This window comes from Camelus ferus, chromosome 3 (assembly GCF_009834535.1).
Source record: "Camelus ferus isolate YT-003-E chromosome 3, BCGSAC_Cfer_1.0, whole genome shotgun sequence".
Classification (NCBI taxonomy): domain Eukaryota; kingdom Metazoa; phylum Chordata; class Mammalia; order Artiodactyla; family Camelidae; genus Camelus; species Camelus ferus.
Genome location: NC_045698.1, coordinates 112,888,755 through 112,913,164, shown reverse-complemented (window position 1 = coordinate 112,913,164; position 24,410 = coordinate 112,888,755). Strand labels below are relative to the sequence as shown.

General features: G+C 38.5%; 1 protein-coding gene across 2 annotated transcripts; it reads right to left on the bottom strand.

The window, feature by feature from the left end:
* Positions 1-5,059: 5,059 nt before the first annotated feature.
* On the bottom strand, positions 5,060-24,199 carry UBLCP1 (ubiquitin like domain containing CTD phosphatase 1). Of its 2 annotated transcripts, none has more exons than XM_032477213.1 (11): positions 23,918-24,193; positions 20,586-20,783; positions 19,718-19,809; positions 19,221-19,306; positions 19,024-19,139; positions 17,779-17,877; positions 15,250-15,287; positions 14,645-14,743; positions 11,982-12,098; positions 7,659-7,786; positions 5,060-6,167 (listed from the first exon to the last, which is right to left on the bottom strand). In XM_032477213.1, exons 2-11 carry the CDS (start codon positions 20,737-20,739, stop codon positions 6,140-6,142), a joined length of 957 nt encoding a protein of 318 aa, XP_032333104.1. In that variant the 5' UTR covers positions 20,740-20,783; positions 23,918-24,193; the 3' UTR covers positions 5,060-6,139. The 2 variants fall into 2 exon arrangements, with proteins under 2 accessions (XP_032333104.1, XP_032333105.1); XM_032477214.1 differs by lacking the exon at positions 5,060-6,167 and adding an exon at positions 9,212-9,360 and having other exon boundaries at positions 7,656-7,786; positions 23,918-24,199.
* Between the last annotated feature and the right edge of the window lie 211 nt (positions 24,200-24,410).

Below are 24,410 nucleotides of genomic sequence, written 5' to 3'. Positions count from 1 at the left end.
GGCTATCAGGGGGGGGGTTCATGTGTGTGGCAGGGGTGAGGGGTGGGCCTGAGCAAGCATCTCATATGGGAGAGACATCTCTGCTGTTCCTTAATTCACTCCACAAACATTGTTTGAGCTATCACTCTGTGCCTGGCATCATCCTCACTTTCAAGATCCAGGGCTGAACAGGACCTGCATTCACACAGCTTCCAGTCTCCAAAGGACTGGAGGTCACTTCCTGAGGGTTAAGAGCACTGTGAAATGAGATCATCGGTTCAATGAGGCCGGCCGAGTGCCTGGCTCACAGTCAGCACCCAGCAAATGGCAGCTACTTCCACTGACTAGCTCTGTGATCTTGAGCAAGTGACTGAAGCACCTCGAGCCTCAGTTCCCTCATCTGTAAAATGGGATGCCAGTTCCTGCCTCATAGGGAAAGTTGTGAAGTTTAAGTGGAATGACACTCAGAAAATACTTAGAAAAACACCTGGTCCATAGAAGTCCTCAATATAAGTTTATGGTTAACATTCTTATTATATTACTTATCACCTGAAAGGTGCATAATTCTGGACCCTGTGGTTTTAGGGGCGGGGAAATGGGGGAGTCATTGTTAGGAGGCCCTGACGTCTCTAAGAACTAGGCTGGGATGAAGGGAGTATTAATCAGTCAGTGGAGAAGAAAGAAGAGGCTCAGTCTCTTGAGATTAAAAAGCCTCTTCAGTGCAGAATCCCTTTCTTATAAACACGATTGCCAGTTCCTGCCTTCAGGGGTTCTACAGTTCAGTGAGAGAGAGAAAACAGGGGCAAACGTGGTGAATATATTAAATGTAGCCTGGCTGGCTTAGAGCACATGCACCCTAAATATTTCTTTTTACAAAGGTTTCCAGCTCCCAGGAAGAGCTCTTTTATTCCCTTTCACCTTCCTGGATGCAATAAATTGGCATAAACCTAACAATTCACCTTACCTATAAATCAGATTTTAATCACCTCTTTCCATTTCATTTCAGTACCGCCCTTCTTGCAGGATAGAATCTGTGAGCAAAATGTATTTGGACAAGACTGTCTCCAGAGGGTCATATTACATCAAGGAAATGAATTCCCTCTTTCAAGCTCATAAAACGCAAAAATGAAATCACCATTCGGGCTGAAGGCGGAGGAGACCAGGCATGCATACGGAAAAGACTTCTTCTGCAGGTAGCGTGCTTGGAGCAGTGGATTTGCATTTTCCTTCCACGCAGGTCTGGTCCGCCGGGGGGTGGGCACGTTCCTCTCACTGGGTGGATGCCCGTGTGCGAAGGGCTGCAGGGCCGGGCAGCTGCTCTCTAATCTCCATCTGCTTTCAGGAGCACAGACCATCTCTTCCTTGCTCTTGGCCACAGCCCACCTGGCATCTTCCCTGGCTGCTTGCTAATCCAAGCATGCGGGGTTCCAAGGAACTGAGCATTCTGCCCGTGGCTCTGAGGTTTGGGGGAGAGAGAAAGCGAGGGGAAAAACCTTTGACAAACCACGGAGTCCAGTCGGCCTTGTCCTTCCCACACCCACCACCCAGCACTCATACAGGTGGGATGGAGATGCAGTGGCATCAGGCAATGTCTGGGAGGAGGGCAGAGCCCAGGTGTGTGCACCTGGCCCTGGGCTTAGATCCCTCCTTACTGGTGATGTGCCTCTCGGCAACTCCTCAGTCTCTTTCGGCCTCAATTTCCACACCACCATAACAAATATTTCCGCCACTTCCCAGGGGTGCTGTGAGGGTTCACGGAGACCAAGCTCATGGCACCAGGCACCTTGCTAGTACACAACAAATGCTAGTTACAGCTGCTGCTTTTCTAAAGCTGGGTCAAAAGGAAACCATCCTGATGCCACCTCATCTTCCCTCCCTGGGGAGATAAGGGCAGGTTTGGGACACGCACACGAGCTCCCGTTCTGTCTTGGCAATCTATGTCCTCCCACCCACCAGCCCTCTTCTGGGTACACTGCCAACACACAGCAGTGGTGTCGCCCCCAAGTCAGAGCACCCAGAGCAATGCTCCATTTCAGCAAACCATCTGGTGTGTTTCTACTTGACTTTGCGGAACATTCTCCAGCTGTGGCTTGTCCCTTTCTTTGAAATCTCTCTTTTTTGTACTTCTGGGGTCCTTAGAGGCTAATCAGACCAATGGTTCCCTGACTCACTTGAGCAGGACTGTTTAGTTCAAATGGAAATCTTAAATGAAGTCCCAACATACACAGGGACTGGGGCAGATGGGTGCAAAGGGGCTTTGATTGTATCCATACAAGAAGGATATAAATTAATTTTTTATAAAGTCATGTATGCAAAGCAGATAAAAGCAGAGCTGCTCTGGCTGAAGCTTCCCACCCACTGAGTCTCGCCAACTTGTTCACCAGCAGGCCGCAGTTTGAGAGCCTCTAGTTTTATAGGTGAGGAAACTGAAGGCCAGAGACGTTCAGTGCCTTGCCCAGGAGCCCAGAGCCTGCTTAATGCCAGGGCTCACACTTGAACTTGGGTCTCCTGACTCCCATTTTAGCAGCTCCTGATATATTAAATTATAATTTCCAGATGACTGCTGCTAAAATGACCAGACTATTGCCAGAGAGGGGCTGCACATTAAAACCCAGGAGCTCCCACAAGTACTTTAGTACTAATCAGTTTCTCAAAATAGTCACCACGCTCCTTGGAACATGGTGTCCGGAAGCTGAAGAGGATCCTCGGCTCCGTCCCCTTGGGAGAGCAGAAAACTAACAGCAGGGCCGTGGGCTCTGTCAGACAGGGAAAGTCGGAATTTGGGCTGCCAGCCTGCTGCTACTCGCCCCAGAGTGCTTAATGCTAACAAGAAAAAAGGTGTCCCTTCCTCTGGGCAAGCACAGCCCCATGCCAGGGTGCTGGCTTACTGAATGGAGAGCAGGCTATTTAGACTCCACTTGCCCCCTCGCCCAGGGACCCTTGTGCAGGACACAACCTGCCCAACCCTCCGTGGTGAGAGTAGTAGGTGCTTGGAGTAAACTGAAGGGGAGGGAGGTTTTTCACTCGTTCATTCATTCAGCCAATAATTGTTAAGTGTTTACTGTGCCAGGTACATAGATGCAGGAGGGAGGACATGAGCAAGGTGGGCAGGTCGACTGCCCTCCGAGATCCTACAGCCTCAAAGAGGGCTGAAGACAAGGCCACAGACAATAACGCTACAGTGTGGTGTTAGCACAAGTGAGGGAAAGGGCTCTATGGAGCTTCCAATTAGGACGCTTCAGGCTGCAAGTTAAGAGAGACCCAATGAAAAGCAGCTTGAGCGATAAGGTCCAGCAAGGACAACCTGACAAGACGCCTGCAGGTGAGGTGTAGTGGGATGTAACTCAGCAACGCAGTGATGTCATCAAGAGCCCAGACTCTTCTCAACCCTCTCTGCTCGCTCCGGAGTGCTGCTTTTGTCCTCACGTACACCCCTCGAGATGGCTGCTGGGCTCCCCACATCGTGTCCTTGCACCACCGTGCCTGAAGGTCGGAAGGGCAGTTCTCCAAGTTTTTTTTTTTTTTTTAATCAGAGAAGACAATCTTTCCCAGTGTCCTCTGGCAAATGCGTCCATGCCCTACATACAAGGGAGGCTGGGAAGGCAAAAGTCTGGCATTTTCACCCTCTAAAGTGGGAGTCAGGATGTGACAGTGGGGAAGGAGCGGAGAGTGGGAATTAGTTACTGGTTAGGCAACCAATGGTGCCTGCACAGGAGCACAGGGAAGGGACCCAGAACCCAGCTGAAGGGGAGCATCTGTGGTAGGCAAAGTAATGGCCCCCCAAAGATGTCCACACCCTAGTGCTCAGAACCTGTGACTATGAGATTGTCTCAAATTATCCAGGTGGAACAGTTTTGCCTTTAAAACTGAAATATTCCTCCAGGTATCATTAATCCAGTAACTGACTTTCATAAAGGACTTCAGGGGCTACTAGATCTCAAACTGCCCTCTACATCAAAGATTTTTTTTGTTAATTTTTTAAACATTTTTTATTGATTTATAATCATTTTACAATGTGGTGTCAAATTCCAGTGTAGAGCACAATTTTTCAATTATACATGAACATATATATATTGTCACATTTTTTTTCTGTGAGCCACCGTAAAATCTTGTATTTCCCTGTGCTATACAGTATAATCTTGTTTATCTATTCTACATTTTGAAATCCCAATCTATCCCTTCCCACCCTCTACATCAAAGATTTAATGATGCTCTGCAGTTTTTAGATTACATGTACTTTATGAGGAACTAATTGTTTGGAAGTTTGGAACATAAATATCATAAAGTGAATCTGCTGTTTCAGTAGAATATGCATCTGAATTAAGTCATCTGGTTCTGCCGGATATGCCACGCAGAAATGTATAGATCTGTTCAACAAATCACGATGCAGAAGACAGACACTCCCAGACCCTATAAACGTATTAATCACATAAGCAATGAGCTGACAATAACAGTGTACTCCCAGGAGTGCTTAATTTAGCGTACCCGCCCATAAACTGGTTTGGGCACCACCTAATGGCAGGAAATGTTTTTTAAAAAACCTACTTTGCTTTCCTTCCTGAGGCTTGCTAATTTTTGCATTTTAATTTATATTGATTTAGAAAATGACTGCTTTTCATTGACCTATATAGTTTTACGTGTTCAGTTTTCTTAAATCCATGCCTACCTTGGAGTAATAAGCTGCTCTTTATACTGGGGAAACGTGCCCATGAAATGCTCCAAAAAAATCCTATTCCATCCTCAAATATTTAAACTTAGCTTTGTAATTAAGATGACTTCATTGAATCATTTTAACTAAGGGTTTGCAAAAAAATCTTCCACACTGTGTATCTTTATAATAACCTGTCACAAAGAAAACAGTCTATCTTTCTGAAAACATGGTGCTTATTAGAACTGAGTAGCTTAACATACCTAATTCACTGCGCAAACCAATTCCAAATGCAGGAATGGTGATATAAACACTTTTAAAACCATACACATTTAATTTTTTTCAAGAGGCCCCTGCCAGAACCTAGTGTTTGTTTTGTGATTCAATGAAGAGGCAAGATATTTGGGGGTAATAGAGAGAAGATAACCAATATTTTAAGAAAAGGAGTTTATTATTTACACCACAGAATTAGTCCCGTAAGAACAATATACACCATGTTTATTTGAAAGGAAGTCCTTTCAAACACAAGAGCTGTATAAAGCAATACTGTCAACACAGAACAGTGGTCACGTTACATACCTGCAGGCAGAAGCATTGCAAATTAAGTTTTTTTTAGTCTTTTGGCTAGATATTTTCACTGAAACACAGTGCTTGCACTTAGACAAGACAGAGCTGGAACAGAACAAAAACTTTTTGTTCGTGCTTTTCAGGGCTGAACCAGTGATGCGTCCCGTTTTAAAATGTACCGCCTTTACTGCTTTCATGACAACGGTTTCAGGCAGAAGTGCTTCGACTCAGCCACCCCAAAACACTCTCTTGTTCCTCAGCTTCATCCTTCAGTCTTATGTTTTCTATTTGGCACACTGTGGCACATCTGTACCATAGCAGATGTTTTCCAGTTTTCCTCATCAAAGAACACTGTCACACATAGAGACCAAGCTGAGACAGCTCAGAATTTACAGATGTATATAGTGCAGTAAGAAGAGAAACTGTGTCTATGACAAAGAAATTAAAAAAAAACACAAAAAACTCTGGGTGATTTTAAGCATACCAAACTAGGTTCCTTACTAAAAACTTTTTTTTTTTTGGTTTTAAGAGAAAAACAGTAGTTTCAAGATGGGTTTGGGCTTAAACAAGAAGACAATGAGACAAAAACACAAGACATACTTGTTTCTAAAGTCACAAGATGACATTGTTAAGTATACATTTTTGTCCACTGCTTTTTTGTGTGTGGGGCCGGGGGAAACTCAGTACTCTATGCCGAAGAAAATATTTTTCAAGAGTTACAGAATATTCATATGGGGTGGGGAGAGGTTTGGCTTGTTTTTTTTTTTTTTAAGGGTATTGCTATGATCTTCAAAAATATAAAATTAAATTTACAAAAAACTGGAAGACCAAGTATAAGCAGTCTGGTATTTGCTGCAGTGTCCAGCACTACCGTAATATCTCTAGCGTAAGAGCAAGGAGTTCACGATCTCAAGTATCTTCAATAACTGCCAGCATAGCTTGTAACTACTGTCCTTGCTTCTTTGAGAGATACCTGCAAGAAATAAAATAATCTAAGCTGTATCACACAGAATTCAAGTTAACAATCTAACGCTTCTCCCCAAAGTTGCTTAATAACAAAACTTTTCAAGGTAAGTATTAACTGTTAATAATGCTTGTAACACGTGTTGACATTTTTGTGCCAAGTACTGTTCTAAGTACACATTTTAACTCATTCAGTCCTCACAACTGATCTATGAGAAGCTTTCTGTGAGAACTTATTTTCACTTTGTAGTCACAAAGAGGTTAAGCGATTTGCCCAGGTTCACACAGCTAGAAAGTGGCAGAGCTCAGACTGACAACAAGGCTGGGAGGCTGCACTCTATCACTCCTACTGCCTTACTTTCAAGAGAGAAACATTAACTAGTACTGTAATTTCCAGAAACACTTCAAATTCCATTTAAAGATCTCCTTGCATAAAGATAATGAGCCAAAGCTGCTAAAGAATTCTGATCAAGAGTGTAAAGATGCAAAGACATTAATCTACTAAACAAACACATTTTTCTTCACATTATTTTATAGGAGTCTACAAATAAATTAAAATTTTATATCTCTATTTCTGACATTTATGAATTACTACACTCAGAGCAATGCGGGCGGGGAAAGAGTTCTTAAAATCAGGAGAGCTGGACAAGTTTTGAAGCTGAAACTTGCGCACACTGTGGCATGTATTATCTCTACTATTTAGTTACACCATCCACAAGTTGGAGATGGGGATAAAACCGCCTGCCTAATAGGGTTATAATAAGAAGTATATGTAAGAGTGACCTGAAAAGTCAAAAGTGTAATTTGAAAAGTCCAAGTGTTACTGTGTTTCATAAAGTTTCTTTTGTTGCTGTATTACTGGAATCAGATCTTTAAAGATCTAATTCTGAAAAAGCACTTGCAATACATAATAATCTTGTCTACTTCCCCAGAGGTTTTTTTCCTGCCTCAAAACCTTGACGTTGATATGCAATCCATATGTAGATTTGTGCTCAGAAAAAAGACTAGGAAACTATACACCAAGCTGGTAATAGTGGTCATTGGGGAAAGAAAAATCATTAAGTAACTGTTTTTCTAGAGAATAAATTTTCTAGTTTTTCTGCTACAGAGAAGTTATTTTTAATTTTTAACAGAAAACTTTTTAGTATATTTTATTTTATCCTGACATGATTTTACAGTATGAGAACAGGGGTTACATTCCCATATGATTTATACAAGAGTAACTTATTTAATGTCACAGAATAATTAACAGGTAACATCACAAACATGCACTAATCTCTAAAGTCCTCTCTACTAGAGAAGTATTAAAGATCTTAAGAGATGTGGGTTTATGAACAAGTAAGACGTTAAGATAAAGGGAAAAATACTTTCAGAGATGTCACTGGATTAGAAAATAGTTTAAGAATTTTAAATAAAAAGTAAGACTTAAGTGTATACCAGGGTTGCCAGACAATTTTACTCATCAATGTAAAGACAAAATGAATAAGCAATTAGCACTTACCTTTCCCAATACTTGTGATTTAGGTCCAAAAAGTCATCTAATTTGGCTATTTCCTTGAGGTACTGGGTTAATTTTAAAAGTTCTTTGTCTTTATCTCGATTTAGGTGGGCTTTCATAAAAGGTCTTATCTATTCAAAAAACAAACATCATTCAACACTTCACACTGGAGTAAGAAAACTAGTACAAACCCACACTACTCTGTCATTTAAATCAGCGTTAATGAGGTGACAACATCACCATGGACGGCAATACTAATAATTATGTTTAAATGATCTCACTGACAGTCATGGCGTGTTTAAGGTCCGAGCTAAGAGCTCTTCCACCTGATTTCCCTTATGTTATCTTTTCAGTCTGGACCCGACAGCACCAGCTCTTACGGCACTTGAACCCTACATGCTTCTCCACTTCGCAAAGCTGCTTAGACTTCCCCTCCTTTGAATAATCCAGTTGCTCCTTACCAGTTAAATAATCTCATTCGTATCACTTCATTCATAAAAAGTTAACCCAAATCTAAGCTTGAGCTACAGGGGAGTATATTTCTATGAAATTTTTATATAGTTAAGATATTATACATTTGTGTAACGCTTCCTCTCACATTTTATCATAAGCATTTTTATCACTAAAGCCTCCATAAAAATATTTTTTAATTATATGAGAGTTTTCCCATAAAAAGTAGTCATATTTTCCAAATTCTTAAGGTTGATATATTTTATAATAAAAAGCATTTATTTCAAAGGCATAAGAGTCAGGATGGTGGGCAGGGTGGAGAGCTGTAATTAGTAAGGGATTTTATATCTTGACTGGGACGGTAGTTACATGTGTTCTCTTAAAACAATTTGTTAGACTATACATTTTATGCACTTTATGTTACAGTTCCAATAAAGAGCTCTGCTTTTTAAAAGACATTAGCTCATCTATATACAACTCAAGATACCATTTCAAAAACTTTTAACTAATTTTAGATGAAATGATGTCTGGGATTTGCTTCAATATGTCAGAGAGGGAAGTAGATAAGGTATAAGGCACACAACTATGAATTAAAAAGTTGTTTAAAGCAGACGATGCATTCATGGGGGTTAGTTTATACAATTCTATGCAGTTCTGTTTCTGTTTGAATGTTTCCATTATAAAAGCATATTTTTTTAAAAGTCACACAAACTCCTGTAAGGACTGAATAAGTCATTTTAGTAAAGTATTAATGCATTTTATTGTGACTGGGAGGCAAACTGGTCATCAATTTCACATAGTGACATTTAAAAACAGATGGCATTTAATCACTGTCACTCGTTGAGAACAATGAACCCATAGGAGTGGATACCGTATCCATTAAGAGTAGAGAAGGTTTTAAATATTTTTTATATACTTCACTGTTGGAAAAACACACCACCAGCTTGAAATGGACAGAAGAGAATCTTCCCCTAAGTTCTACTCGCACCAGAACAGCTTAGGGCCAGGGACCTCCACAGCTGTCAGTCAGCTGGGCTCCCGCAGCAGCTCGGAGGCCACCAGTAAGAATCTGCACGGAGCAAGCACTGGTAGGGGGTCCTGCTTACAATCAGGCAGAGCGGGCGGAGCCGTTTCACAGCAGCAGCAGTGAGTGTGGGAGATCGAGAAGATTCTCTGCTTGAGCCCTGCAGCTAGGGGTACACAGGCACACTACCACGATGCAGTGAAGTGAGTTTCCACACAATCCAGGGCAAGCCTGCAATGTTTGATGAGAGTAGTCCTCCATTCCGTTAAAGGTTATAAAGGCAACCTTTAAACTATTAATATACAATGTACCAAAGTGATTCCAAGTGTAAAAACAGGAAGAGATTCAGATTGAAAGAGAAAGTGCAGAGTCAGAGGCTGGTAAATAAGATTTTCAACCCAAGGCCTGCTAACTTACTTTTACTTTCTGAACACTGGGTCTTAAACACTATTAAACAACAAAACTAAAATAGCCCAATGATTCTGGATCTAAAAGTTAAACTAAATAAGAGGAAAAAAATCACCTAACTGGCTTCACTTATTCCAGGATAATCACCACTTACTGAATCAATCTTCAAGAATGATCTAAGTGCTCACTAGCAGGGCAAGCAACATAAATTTCCACTGCTGTCTCATATGAAAGAAACATTTTTAGGAATTTAAGAATGTTTAGATTATCTGCATTCTCTTATATCACCATTTCCGTATACAGATAATAAAAGTGAAGTTTTCAGAGTAACTACTGATTTATCCATCAAGTTCCTTTAGTTCAGTGACCATGTTCCTAATTGACAATGCCTCTTATATTATATTTCAAATCTTAAGATTAGCAAGCTATTATAGAAGTTATACTTTAAAAATAAAGTCTTAAATCTTCCAGCTCTCTGTGAAATCTGAGATTTCTACCAAGAGCATTATGAAACTGTGATAACATAACAGAATTTAAGAATATTTCTCAATTTTAAAATCACTTCTATGTCAATGTGGGGAGATCATTAATTACTACCTTCTTAAAAGAGGTTTTCAAAAGGAGCCATGCAAGAGATTACTTGTAGAATGCTTAAAAATACCTATCTTGGATTAGAGTTTTTGGAGATGGAGACATGTATTTTTATGAATTCCTTCAGTGATTACACTGAGTACTCTGGTTCAAAAAAATGTTGGCTGGAAAAATAATGTTTCTTCTAAAACCACACATGAATCTAATAATTTTTTTAAGTTAAAGCTCTTCTCAAAAATCATTCTCCGTCTCACTTATATGTGAAATCTTAAAAACAACAACAAAAACCCCCACAAAACCAAGCTCCAAGCTCATATATACAGAGAATAGAAAGAACAGATTGTTGGTTCCCAGAAGCGAGTGGGAGAAACGGGTGAAGGTACAAACCTCCAGTTACAAAATTAATAAGTCATGGGGATGTCAGGTACGGTATGGCGACTATAGTTAACAATATCATATTGCATATTTGGAAGTTGCTAAGGAAGTAGATCTTAAAAGTTCTCATCATAAGAAAATATATTGTAACTATTTATGGTGACAGATGTTAACCAGACATTGTGGTGACCATCTCACAATATATACAAATATCAAATCATCAATTCAAAACTTTTTAATCATTCCTTGAATATCATGACTTTACTTCCTTGCCAATACAAATAATAACCATTAGTTTCATACAGAATTCGCCTTAGATCCAAAGACTCTTTTCTCAAGACTGAAGAACATATTTTTGTACGTTATACTTGGTAAACTACACACAGGAAAAACACTTCTCCTAAAGCCTCAAACAGAAACCATTTTTAAAGGGTAACATAACCTCCAATCTACCCCAAGTACTTTTCTTCCAAATCAACAGTGTTTATATTTATGGCAGTTCACTACCGAGATCACTATTCTGCTCCTAACGTATCCTCGCTGTACACTAAACACCGCATCAACAGTCTGTAAGGAAAGCTTCAAAAGTGTATATTCTTCAGGTTTTTCTCTCTTGTCTTTTAAAATTACCAAGAACTCAGCTTGTGGAAAAGTTGAAGACTGAGATTAAAAATATCTCTGTGTCAGGATTTCCACTTCAAAAGGAGACTCTATTTGCACTAGAGCCATCATACAGAGCTCTCTTTCCCATTTTCACATTGTACTGACACACAGGCAACCACACGTGCCAGAAAACTTAAGTTTCAAATTTCTCTCTTACCCATTTTATCCTGCTACCAGGATTAAATGTCACCATTATGCCTGTGTCAGACCACACGTGGCGTCATGCTAAGAGCACCGCTGGCCTAGGGACCGAGTTACTTAGGCTTACTCAGATCCCGTCATTAACCAGTCATATACATGATCGCGGGCAAGTCATGAACTTCCTGAGCCTCAGACTGCTTCTATAAAATTTAAAAAGTAGACAAAATGACTGAGGTTCCTTCAAGCTCCAGCATTTTAAATTTCTAAGTGCTCCACTTACACTGTAGAAATATTTAAAAACTTTTTCTTAGTTTCAGTTTAAAAAGGAATAAAATACTGACAGCTTTCCAGCTAACTAGAATATCAGAAATTTCAAGATTTGTACCCCTAATAGAATGTCTCAGGCCTTCACTTCTGATGCTAAAAGTCAGTGACATTAAGCTCACGTTGCTGCACGAAGCCAACTAAAAATAAAACATCTGGATGAGCTGGCTAACTAAGGAGACATCAATGCAAAAGGGAGAATATTCAATTTTACACGAATTTTTCTAAATACTTAAGCTTTTCTTGCTATAATAATACACTACTTCCAAACATTTATGAAATGCAATAGTGCTGAAGTTCTGCTGCAGATTCCAGGTTACATATGCATAGCAAGTAAAATCATGTCTTACCTTTAGTCCATTCTGCGGGTTCATTAGGAAATTTCTTCCTATGTCATCAAACATAATGGTGTTTTTCTTGCTGTAAAACTCCGAAAACTTTCCCCATATAACACCAAGAGGCTTTACCTTAGAATAAAAGTTGAGATTTAACTCAAATTTTGTCACTAGTTCATCCTTTTCTTAAAAGTGGAAATACTGCAAAATACCCTGCAGAACTATGCCAGAGAGCTCCTTTCCTGTGGGACAGGGACGACTGGCTGTGTGAACAGCCCAGAACCGAGATGCAAAACACACTTTAAAGCACAATGTACCTCCAGATGTCAGCTGCTGAAAGGTCTGTCATGTCTAACTGGGCTAAGCCCATCGTAAGACTTCCCAGAATTTTAACACGAAGATTTGGGGTCAAAAAAAGGACAAGAGTAATTATTTAATTTAACAAGTAAGAACCTAGTAATTGTTTAGATATCTGCTGAGCAATTACATGTCTCCTCAGATCTCGAGGTTTCACATGGGGTCTGTTTTCAAAACTAGAAAACCTTAGTGACAATGTATCTGGCTCTTTTATTACAAAATTTAAATATTTTGTAGAGGAAAAATTGACTTTCTCTTTAATTCAGTGGCATGGGTGCATAACTTTGAGGGCATTTGCTTAATTTCAAAAGCACCATAATTTATAAATTCTTGCTTTTATTTCTGAATTCTCAGGATGAGCCTTCAAAAAGGTAATTCCTCACATATTTATGTCTGTTGATACTTGTATAAATTCTCTGTAAGACCACAGAAGAATTAACAGTGATTGCCTGTAGGAAGGAGAGTTGAGTGCTTGCAGGGCCCAGGTGGGAGGAACTTTCCAGTAGATACTTTATTTTTGAATCACATGAATATATTTGACAAATTCAGAAAATCTTTAAAAAATACTTTTAGAAGAAAAAGTACTTTTTGCTGAAGGCAGAAGTCTCATATGTGGTAATATGAGAGTATATGCTAATAATAATTATATGAGATTAAATGGTAGTAAGTAAATGGTGACAAGGGTTATCACTGAAAAGGTTTTCTTCTTTTTCTCCTTCTATAATTTATTTTAATAAGAAGAAAGCCATCTTTTTTCTTCTTAGTGTCCTCACTACTAGAAAAAATGTTACAGAAATACTTTAATTTTACTAAAATTTGATTTGCTGAATTTGTTTGCAGTATTTGTTTACTACTGAAACAAACTGCCCAAATATTTGAAGACAAATATATAGAAACTGACAAAATAAGCCAGATTCTTGCTTTTCTTAACTAAGAAAAAGCCTCAAGAAATATGACAAGAGATTTATAACGCACAGGGTTAGAAATCCTACATCCTCTTAAATAGTGCTGTCATTCTGAAATCAGGTCAAGCACCATATGTTCCCCCAAACATGAACTACTTTTGTTCTCAATTAGAGAAGTAATATTGTTGACAGTAGAAAAATCTAAAAACACAGAAAAACACAAAGGAAAAGTTTTAATTACCTATAATTCGCTTAGTACCAAAGATTGCCAATTAGATATTCTGGTATATTTGCCTCCAGTCTTTCTGATAAACAGCAGCCTCAAAGAGTTCACAGATCTTTTGTTAAGCTAAAGGAAACCCTGAACCAAACAAAGGTTAAAAACTATTTTCTAAGTTTGCAAGTACTACTAAAATACTTCTTTTACTTTCATAGTGTATCATGAAAAAATATTTAAAGCACTATATATTCTTCTACATCAAATAATCAGCTGCATTCCATTAAGTGGATGAACAAAAATTTATACATCCAATTTCCTACTCTTGTAGGGATTTGTTTATTGAGATTTTATTTTTATTTCTTTTTCATTATTATAAACACTGCTATGTTTAACATTTCCCAAACTTCTTTTCACTGTTTAAATTCTACAAAATGTACCACTTTAGTAGGTAATAAATTATATTTTTCCCCTGATGTATACAGTATTTTTATTGAAAAATCCCCATGCACTTAAACAATTCTATTTATGACTTTGACAACTTTTATGCTGTCTCCCCTACGCTCTCCTAGTTTGCAAAGTCCTCCCCAAGTCCTGTTAGTTTCTGTACTTCCAAAAGGCATGAGCCATGTCTCCTCATCCCTTTATTCCCAGCAGTGCCCATCACAGGGCCTTACAGACAGCAGAGGTTCACAATATGACTAGTTACTTGACAAGAAAACAAGGCAAAAAACCTTAACCTTTTTAGCCCAATTCCTTTCTGATGGTTCTTGTTGCTCCTATCCAGGGCTTCACATAACGTCACCCCAAACACATGCATCACGAGGTATTATCTGCTTTTATTTATCAGTTTTATATAGTGCAAGGCAAGAATGTTCTGGTCTGTTTCTAGTATCTTCCTTGATGACATTCAGTATTTTTTCTTACCTACTCTGTCTTATCAACACTGTGCTGTTATCATGGGACAATTAACCATGACATTTCTTGACAGTCCATCCTCAAGACCCTTAATTTTATCATTAAAATTCAAATCTATTCCCCTAAAATACAATCTTCCTATGTCAAAACTCAATTGGTACTTTACTATCCACTCAGATGTATTTCTGAACTCTTTCTGTAGTTTATTCCATCAATATAAACACAAAAAAGCACACTAGAGAACAAACAAGCCTTTAAATAAAAATAAAATGACTTCTTACATCTATCAATCCTCTCCTTGGAGTATGCACTGTTATCATAGCGGCACTGTCCAACATGAAGGTAATCTTATAATTCGCATTTGTGCTCACTCCCAGCTCCTATAAATACAAACATTCATGTGGTTAAAATATAAAAACGTGGAAACTTCCAAGCTTTATGAATAATCCAGCTACAATTTCCCATAATGCCAACTTTTTACCCCCTGGCTATCACATCTTGCTCAACAACTAGCAAGTATTTTAGTTTTACTTAGCTAAGTCAATAAATGATAGTCCAAAGACAGTAAATTAGAAACAGGTTACTTTCTAATTTACTATTTTAGAAGAGCATCACTCCTTTAAGTACACAGACCAGGGAAGAGCAAGCATTATCATAAGATGGGGGGAAGAGGAGAGGGAGCTTTGCTGTACTTTTTCTTGAAAAAAAGGTATTCAATGCAAACCACCATTAAACAGACTTTAAACACATCTCTAACTCCTGATACTGGCATCTATTTCTCTACTGAATGCCCTCCAGTGACAATGAAATTAATTCACTTCGGAACTTTCTAAAAAGACAAATGGAGTTTCAAAACAATCTTAAACGATCGTTTTCTAACACTTACTTTCATTTTAGCTTCAATCCACTTCATATTTGTTGCAGCTAAAACATGAGGAATGATAACACAATACATATGAAAAGCTTGAATTTCATTTTTAAAGTCTTTCTTCTGTATAAATTAGTTTTCTAAGCAAGACTAAAAGTTCAAATGCATCACAAATAATCCCTAGCATACTTACGGTAATTTTCTTTTAACTATTTATAAAAATAAACTTATTTTAGTGTGTCTTTAAGACAAGAAAGTGTAAACAATTTTATCTAAAAGATACAGGTAACCAATGCTCTAAAGAACTCTGAATCTAGGAAATTCACAAATCAAGACCTAAACACTTCTTTAAAAACAGCTCTCATACTATCCTCTATCAGTTCTCAGCTTGAATTTAGGGTGCTTGATCTCCATTTTCTTCCATGTTCCTACTAGCAGGCGATGCACAGGTATATACACCAATATAAGTAGATTAATGTTATGTGTCAAAAGTTTATGTTGAAGTCCAATGAAAATTAGCACTGTGTCAGGCTCAGCAAACTTAGTGCTCATTGAGTCCTGCAGCTTTTAACAAGAAGTCTGAGACACCCAAATTCATAAATTCTATGTTATGTACCTGCTCACCATCAGACACCAACCAGATTTGAGATCACTGATATTAAAATTCAACCTTCAGGGAAGGGATAGACTGGGATTTCAAAATTGCAGAATAGACTACACTGTATAGCACAGGGAAATATACACAAAATGTTATGATAACTCACAGAGAAAAAAATGTGACAATGAGTGTGTATATGTCCATGAATAACTGAAAAATTGTGCTGAACACTGGAATTTGACACAACATTGTAAAATGATTATAAATCAATAAAAAATGTTAAAAAAAAAATTCAACCTTCAGCTTTATGTGCCCTACTTGTCTCAACTTACTGGACTAAACTATATAGGTATTCCAAAGTAAAATGTTTAAAAAGGGAAAAAGTTCACTTATTTGAAGTGTGTATATGTGTGTGTGTGTGTGTTATTTTTTAAGGGCAAAAGAGGTACCTGAGTTCTCAAAATAAAAATCTTCAGCATGCACACAAAAACCAAAAGAATCACCTTATAATATGCAAAACTAGTCAGTTTAACTAAAATTGTAGAAAGTGATATGTCTACAGTGACAACAATCATGACATAGGTGAAAACAATTTTTTTAATTCAGTATATATTTTGGGTCTATAATTCCCAGATGAAAAACAGAAAGACTCATTTAATGAAAAGGGTTACTAATTAATAAGTAACTGTTACATGTCAGACATGGTACGAGTTGTTACACTGATACTTTTATTCTTACCACTACTCTGTGATACAGGTTCACTGATCTTCATTTCTCAGATCAGGAAGCTAAGGTTCAGAGAGATTAACTGACCAGCCCAGTGTCACATAGCAAGTACAGAGCCACAATTAAAACCCTAGTCTCTACAGCTCCAAAATGAGGTGCCCATTTCAATGAACTACCATGAAATAATATAATCTACAAAAATAACTTATTTTAAACGTATGAGTGTAAAACATTCTCTAAGTTCCTAAGTCCACTCTAATAACATTTAGGAAATAAATTTTTTTCTCAGGTGTCAGAATTGAGGAACAAAAAATTGTTTCCCAAGCTTTCTTCTCTGTATCTTAAAAACCAGAAAATTATGTATCTAACTATGTATTTAATTTTAATGACTGTGAACTCATATTAACACTAAACTGAGATACTCTGATTGTAAGAGAAAATACAAAGGAAATGTACAGACTACAGAATAACTATGTGGTCTCTCATAAAAAACCTAGGACAATTAAATGTACCATCTTTAATTGGGGGGTTTTATTTAATTCACTATCAAGAAAGCTCTTTTCTGCTTGTGACACTGCCAAGAGACAACTTTAAATGTCTGTGGGAAGGTGAGATGTGAATCCATACACTCCCTCCCTTTTCAAGAAAGTCTTGCCACAAAAAAAAAAAAAAAAAAAAAAAAGTCACTTGAACTAAACAGTACACTCAGTAATGTAGTAAATTTACTTTCTGGAGGAAACTCATCACAAATCTATCCATTCCTAGTAGACCATTGAATAACACTGCTTTAGCCCATTTATTAATTTTCCTTAAGTAAGTTCATGTGGCCTTTATTTCTGAACAACTACATCACTGTATTTTTCTTTACATATATCTTTCTCCAAGTGTTTTGAGACTAGAGTGATGGGGAAAGGAGAAAGAAACTGTATACCAAACCATCAAAGATTCTGCAGTAAAGATCAGAAACAAACGTTCCTAATCAAGGAGGGGTCTTGTGTAAATAAGGACTTTTTTTTTTTTTGACACCATAATCGACTCTCTTCCTATTTAACTATTTCAGTGGTACCTGTCAAATATATCATAAGTTTATATAGTGATGCAGGAAAGTCAAACATGCTTCATCAAAAATTTTCTCAATATAAAATGTAAGTTATTTTATACAACAGAATAATATAAGGAACAACCTTATTTTCATGGAAATCTAAACAAGAAATACAGCTTACACCAAATAACAATGTCATAATCCTCATATGCAGATGTTAGGAATTCATGAAGATATGGTCGCATTAATTCTACCCCAGTCTCTGCACAAGACCTATGGTCTAAAAGAAATCAGTTACAGGTGATTATTAGTTTATTATCATGGACAAGTACCTAATATCAATTAAACTTTTGAAATGTATTATAAACACTCAAATACAAACTCCTTCAGACTAAATTACATTGGCTGACAAAGAGATGTCTTCAAAGCACACAATCAGTATCCTCGCAATCCAATTTTAATTGATCAATTCCATTCAATTTGCAAAGGGCAACACCCAGAATTCAGGCTTACATAATAAACTGTAAATTTTTTCTCATCTGATCTCTAAAGCACAGATGTTATTTTAGGATATGGAAAACAAACTGGGGTCAACTATATTCACTTTTTAGCCATTCACCTTCTAAATATAATCACATTTCACCAAAACGAGAGGCCCAATTAACTTAATAACCAAATTTTGAAATAACCATACACTAACTTATGACATGTGCTCAAAGTTTAGGATTAGAAGTAAATGAATTCATTCTTGGATTGAGTTAAGTAATCATTTCTTGGCAATATTAGAGGATGAAATCAACATCTTTCTTTTTTTTGTAATGTAGGAAATTTTAAATTCAAGAATCTGCCCTGACCATAATCAAATAGAAAACCAAGGATGAAATATCAAAAATGGAGGGAAGAGTATAGCTCAGTGGCAGAGTGCATGCCTAGCATGCACAAGGTCCTGGGTTCAATCCCCAGAACCTCCATTAAGGATAAATAAATAAAAACCTAACTATCCACCTCAAAAAAAAAATCAAAAATGAGTTTTAAATAATCCTCATAAAAACATAAATGTTAATCAATAGGGAATGACCTAATTAAATTATCACGCCTCCATAAAATGGAATACTGCCTGACCAAAAAATATATATATTTGACTCACAATGAATATTACATTACATGACTGAGATGTTCAATATATCATTAAGTAAACATAAAAAGGATACATGTACAAACACCCTGGAAGATACACGTAACAGAATGACTGGTCATCTCTGGCTCTTGGGATTACAGAGGACTTCTTTTTTTCACTTACAATGATTTACTTTTATAATAAAAAGAAAAGCTTTAAAATACTTGATATTGCAAGGAAAAAATAAACAAATAAAAGGGAAAAAAGTTGCGGGTAACAGAAGATGAACCACAGTTTCAGCTGACTTACCAAATAGTGTATAATCCACATCGAGTACCAAAAGCTTTTTCCCTTCCCTGGGAGGATTCAAAATTTCCACTTTGTACTCTTTTACTCGGCGGGAAATTTTCAATAGGTTTTCTTCCCTAATGAAAAATAAAAACAGATGAAACATTCACTTTTTCTCACATCACAACAAACTTCCTTTGATGGTAAAAAGCACTCACCTATTTTCTACTTCAACTACTTCATCTTCAATATCAAAGTCGTTGACAACATCATCATTGTCAGGAGGTGGACCTAAGACATCTTCCTATTAAGATGAAAAATAGTTCTGTTTTACCATACTACCTTTAACATGACAACTACATGAACAGCATAAAAAACAAATGAGATGTACGATTTGAGTCCAAGAGTCTTGCAAGCACACACTATGGGAAAACTTCCACATTTTCTTTCTCATTATACAGGTTGGGAGGGCAGATTTACCACGTTAAACTTGACCATTAGCACTACTACTATACTCACAGCTAACTGTATTCTAACAAGGTCTCCAGTATTTCCTTTCTGCTGAGTTCATACCACATTCATTGTGCAGCTTTTATTTTTCATTGACTGCTAAACTGACAATTTTACAATTAAAACTATGATACAACAGTGTAATAGTGTAATATAAATCATAATATCTTCAAAGGGACAAATGGTAACAAAAGTAAACATTTACCAAGCTCTCCTCACGAGTTCCCATCATCATGATTTTAGTATTTGGTTTCAGTTTGAGAGCTCCAAGCTTAACATCATTTTCTGCAGGTTTGCCTACAATACAAGCAAATGACTGTTTTCTCACTAAAGTTCAGGTTCTGGTTTCACTATCCCATTATACAAAACCCTAACATTAAAAGGTTTGGTACAGATTCCATAGCAGGTTTTTCTGCCCTTAAATTAAGCAACTATTACTGCTGGATTAGCAATTTCTAACAAACTAAGAAGTAGCAACTAATACAAAGTTGGGTCTTTTCCCCCAACTCCGTCTTAGAGGAACATTTTTAATTCAACTAACTAAACAAAATTAATTCATGTTTTATTTTGTTGTTCAAGATGAAGATACTTTTTTTCCAAAAAGTCTTGAAAATTGAGTGCCTAAGATAACTGTAGATTTACTACTCAGAACTCACCCTTCAATGATATGACAAACACAAACACTGTAAAAGTACCTTTAAACTGGATATGAACACTACCCACAATTTTTAAATCTCATTACTTTTGAAATATAAAAGATAATTTGGAGTAAAAGGCCCAAGCTGTAATGCAAAGGCTGTGCTAGAAGGTAGATATTAGAAATTACACTGTTTACCTGGGACTTCTGTGTCAAAGGTTTAACAAGCAAACATCAACTGTCAGAGGAATCAAAAGTAATCTTAATAGTGGTGGTATTTTCAAGTATCCTTAAGTATTTTTACTTGTATCACTAAAACAATTCTAGAGATATCTCTAGCAAAGAAATCTCCAAGGGGAAAGAATTATTAAAGAGAACAGATAATAGCTAATATAAATGTACCAATACAAAAATTTTGAAGTAAGGAGAGAATCACCTTTGACTTTGAGTCCAAGTAACTTCTGGCGTTCAGGTAGCACTCCTGTAAGGGTCTTGAGAAATTGTTTGAGATCTAGCACAGTATCATCTTCTGAAAGCGTGGTCACTGAATATTCTTGTCCGCCCCACTTTACGATAATAGGAAGAGCCATCCTTGAAACATATGATGAGGCAGTTTTCCTTCAGACAAAGATACCTAGAAAGAAAGGCAGATACAAGTTAAAATAGATATATCAAAGATGTATTTAAGTCTATAACTTTAAGTTTTATAAACTGTGTTGTCTGAGCCATATTTTACAACTTGATAACAGAGAAAGAGGATTTTCTTACAGAAATGTTATCAGAATGCCAACAGTTATTAGGACTCAAAAGTTAAAATTCCCCCACCCTCCCAAGTGTTGGCTCAGAGTTACTACTTCCTAATATTCTATCGGATTCTCCCTGTTTAACTGGAAAGCTGCAATAAATGCGCTACCTATCCCTCCCTCTCTGGTCAGCTTTACGCTACAGGCAAGTTCCTCCACGATGGACCATCCATGTTCATTTACCATTTGCAAGGTAGGACAATGAGTTGTTAAGAGCACAAGCTCTAGAGAGAGCCTGATTACCTGGGTTCAGATCTCATCTCTCCCACTTACTAGCTATTTAACCTTGGGAAGTTAGTTGACTCTGAGTGCAAAGATTTCCTCGTCTATAAAATATGAATGATAATACTATCTACTTCTTAGGGTTCTCATGAGGATTACATTAGTTCATTTCTATAAGTCACATACTACCTGGCACATAGTACGTTCTATATAAGTATATACTTGGTTAAATAAATTGTTTTAAAAACCGGCGGCAGCGGACGCAGGAACCAGCCGCAGCAGAACCGAAGGCGACCGGAAGTGCTCCAGGCACTGCACTAAATAAAGAGTAAATGGCCATTATTTGTTTCATATTTAACACATTGGGCAGTTTTTATGCAATCTCGTTTAACAAGTTTATTTGATAAGAATTGCCCCTCTTCTACAATTAAGGAAAAAAGGAGTTCAGACAGGTTATATAATCTGCTTATGGGCACACAGCTTATAACAAAAGAGGTCTTTTGAAACTAAATCTCATGTTTCTTCCCCTACACAACTGTCTCTCTTGAATTGGACCTACAGGAGTTAAGGCACCAAAGATCAGTAAATACAAAACCCACAGGCACAGATAAAAGCACACAAAGATTATATACAGCAGCTTAGGTCTCCTCCCCCATCAAGCTTTCTACCAGTTTTTGCAAATGCAGGTCAGAGAACTAGATTTTCTAATCTCAGAATACTAGTATTTCCCAACGCTGTCACATATTTAAGAAAACATCTGATTTACTCTTCACGAATTAAGACCAATTGCAAGAAAGAAGGCAAACTTTGAATCTTAACATGCAAACATAATTTGGAAACTTAAGGTGTCCTCAATATGCCCATCAGAAAAGAGCACCATAAATTCACTTACATTTATTCTCTTATGTTTACAACCTGCTCTAGTTGTATACAAATAAATACAGCAGTATACAAATAAAACTTTAAAGAAGGTGTGTTACTTTAGGGCAATGTATTCCAGTTTGTAGAGCACTTGCTCCAACAAATGTTATGATCCTTAGTAAAAAGCTAAATGGGCCTTTTGAGTCAAACTGAAATAGCATTTAAATATTTTTCTGTAAGAAATGGAAATAAAAATGGAAATGCACAAGAGCTGGGAATGCAACCAGCACTAATACAATACGTTGTGTTGGGCAGAGCAGAACATTTTAAGTGAGATCAGCTGAACTCCAGGTGAAGGTGGACAAGCCATGGTGGCTCTCAAATGTTCTCAAAGTGTGGTCCCCAGACCACTGACCCCACTTGGTAACTTGTTAGAAATATAATCGGGTCTGGAGAGAAGAGACCTAGCAATCTGTACTTTGACAATCCCTTTCCCCATCTCCCCACCGATCTCTGAGGCATGCTAAAGTTTAAGAGCTAGAGCTCTAGGCTCTTCAATTTTTCTCAGCCTTAAAAAAGAAAATGTGCCAGATGGTACGGGCTCTATTTTCTTAGTAAAACAGCATGCAAACGTTGAGCATCACCTATGCCACAAGTGGGAATTCAAAGTTGGCAACTGCTCTAAAGGACCAAGCACAACAAAACAAACACCATAAACATTTTTAATGCATAAAGTCCTTAACACTGTTTTTGAAAGTTACTGACCCTCATTCCTTCAATATTCATCATTCACAACAACGGAACAACACAATGCAAACGCATGAGTCATTGCATGTTTTCACATTAAGCCTTCATTCTTACACAAGTCTAAAGTTCTGTATCACTCCTGACCCCATCAGATTTATAAACTGAAAAGTGATCTTGCGGGTGGTGTGGCAATCAATCCCAAACAAGTAAGCAAGGAGAACACCTTTACAGTGAACCTAGGGTCAAGAACGGCTGTTTGGGTAAATTCTCCTACCTAACATCCACAGGTGACTTGCCTAGTCAATACATCCATCTCTACACCTCAGGATGAGGCTGTTAATGTTTACTTGACAAGAATAGTGTTAAGGCGCGCGATAACAGCCGTGACAGCACTTTGTAAACTGTAAAGAAAAATACGGATGACAGAAAAATAACAACATGCTCAACAACTTAACTGAAAAATCTCATTTAATCTTCACGATCCTAAACCGACTACTAACGTCTTCATTATACAGATTAGAAAGTTGAAAAAGAAGCAAAACAACCTGCACGAGACCACACAACTAAAAAGTCGCAAAGGCAGTTAGTTAATTCGAAACTATTCGCGGCAAAGTTAACACCTTGGCAATTGAGGAGTGAGGGTTAACTTTTTCTAACATGCCTAGTAAAAGGTAATTGTTGAAGTACTGTCAACTCCTACACAGCAAAGTAGCAGCTGCGACCGAGTGCGGAGAGAGCTGCGGGAAGTGACTGGTACGGGACAGCACAGGGGGCAGATAGAGCCGCAAATCCGAGAAGGCCAGGATGCATTCAACAGGGAGGGGGAGAGATGGACAAACCCCAAAAGAGGGAGGAATAAAGTTCGGGGACGCAAAACCCACTGAGGCCCAGGAAGCCCTCCTCCTAAGCTATGGGGCAGGATGGGAGGGCGGCGGCCCCGGCGATGAACGGGCCGGGACCGGAGGCCTGGGCGGCGGACCAAGGCAGACGCGGCCGGGGAGCCCACAAGCAGCCCCTGGCCCGCCCGGCCGGCCGGCCGTAGTGGAGGCCGCGTCGAGAGGACACCAAAGCTGCGATCCCCCAGGCCAACGGCCTCTCCGCGGGCAGCGCGCCGGGAAGCCCCGCGTCCCCTCACCTGGATCGCGGCGGAACCGGCGGCAGCGGACGCAGGAACCAGCCGCAGCGGAACCAAAGGCGACCGGAAGTAAGAGGCGGAGACCGGAACCGGCTAACGAACCGGAAGTTAGGTTTTGAAACCGAAGAGCGCAGGTAGGGGAAGGGTGCTTCCCTTGTTTCTCTCCTGGTAGTAATGCTATATAGCCGCTGCTAAGGACCACCTCACCGCCGCGAGGGAGCCAGGCCTTTCCTTGGGACCGCTTGTGCAGCGGCCTCCGATCTCTGGACGGCTGCTGGTCCTCCCTTGTTCTGCGCATGCGTCCGCTCGCGGGCTCTGAGCGGGGCGCGCGCGCCGCTGTGACGTCCCCGTATTGTTCCGCCAGAGTCGGAGCTGGGGTGGCGGCGGTGAGCGCGCTGCCCCAGATGCGCTGACGTCTTCGTCTGAGCGGTGCCTGCGGCTCGTGTGGCTTTGTCGTGTTCCGAGTGAGCCCTGAAAGGAGGAGTTTGAGGAC

Excerpts from the sequence above, each read along its gene's own strand:
- UBLCP1 (XM_032477213.1), bottom strand. The coding sequence starts at position 20,739 with ATGGCTCTTCCTATTATCGTAAAGTGGGGCGGACAAGAATATTCAGTG. Across the intron at positions 19,307-19,717 it reads GAACTCGTGAGGAGAGCTTG|GAAGATGTCTTAGGTCCACC; the intron begins GTAAATGTTTAC and ends TCATCTTAATAG. Across the intron at positions 19,140-19,220 it reads GTAGTTGAAGTAGAAAATAG|GGAAGAAAACCTATTGAAAA; the intron begins GTGAGTGCTTTT and ends ATTTTTCATTAG.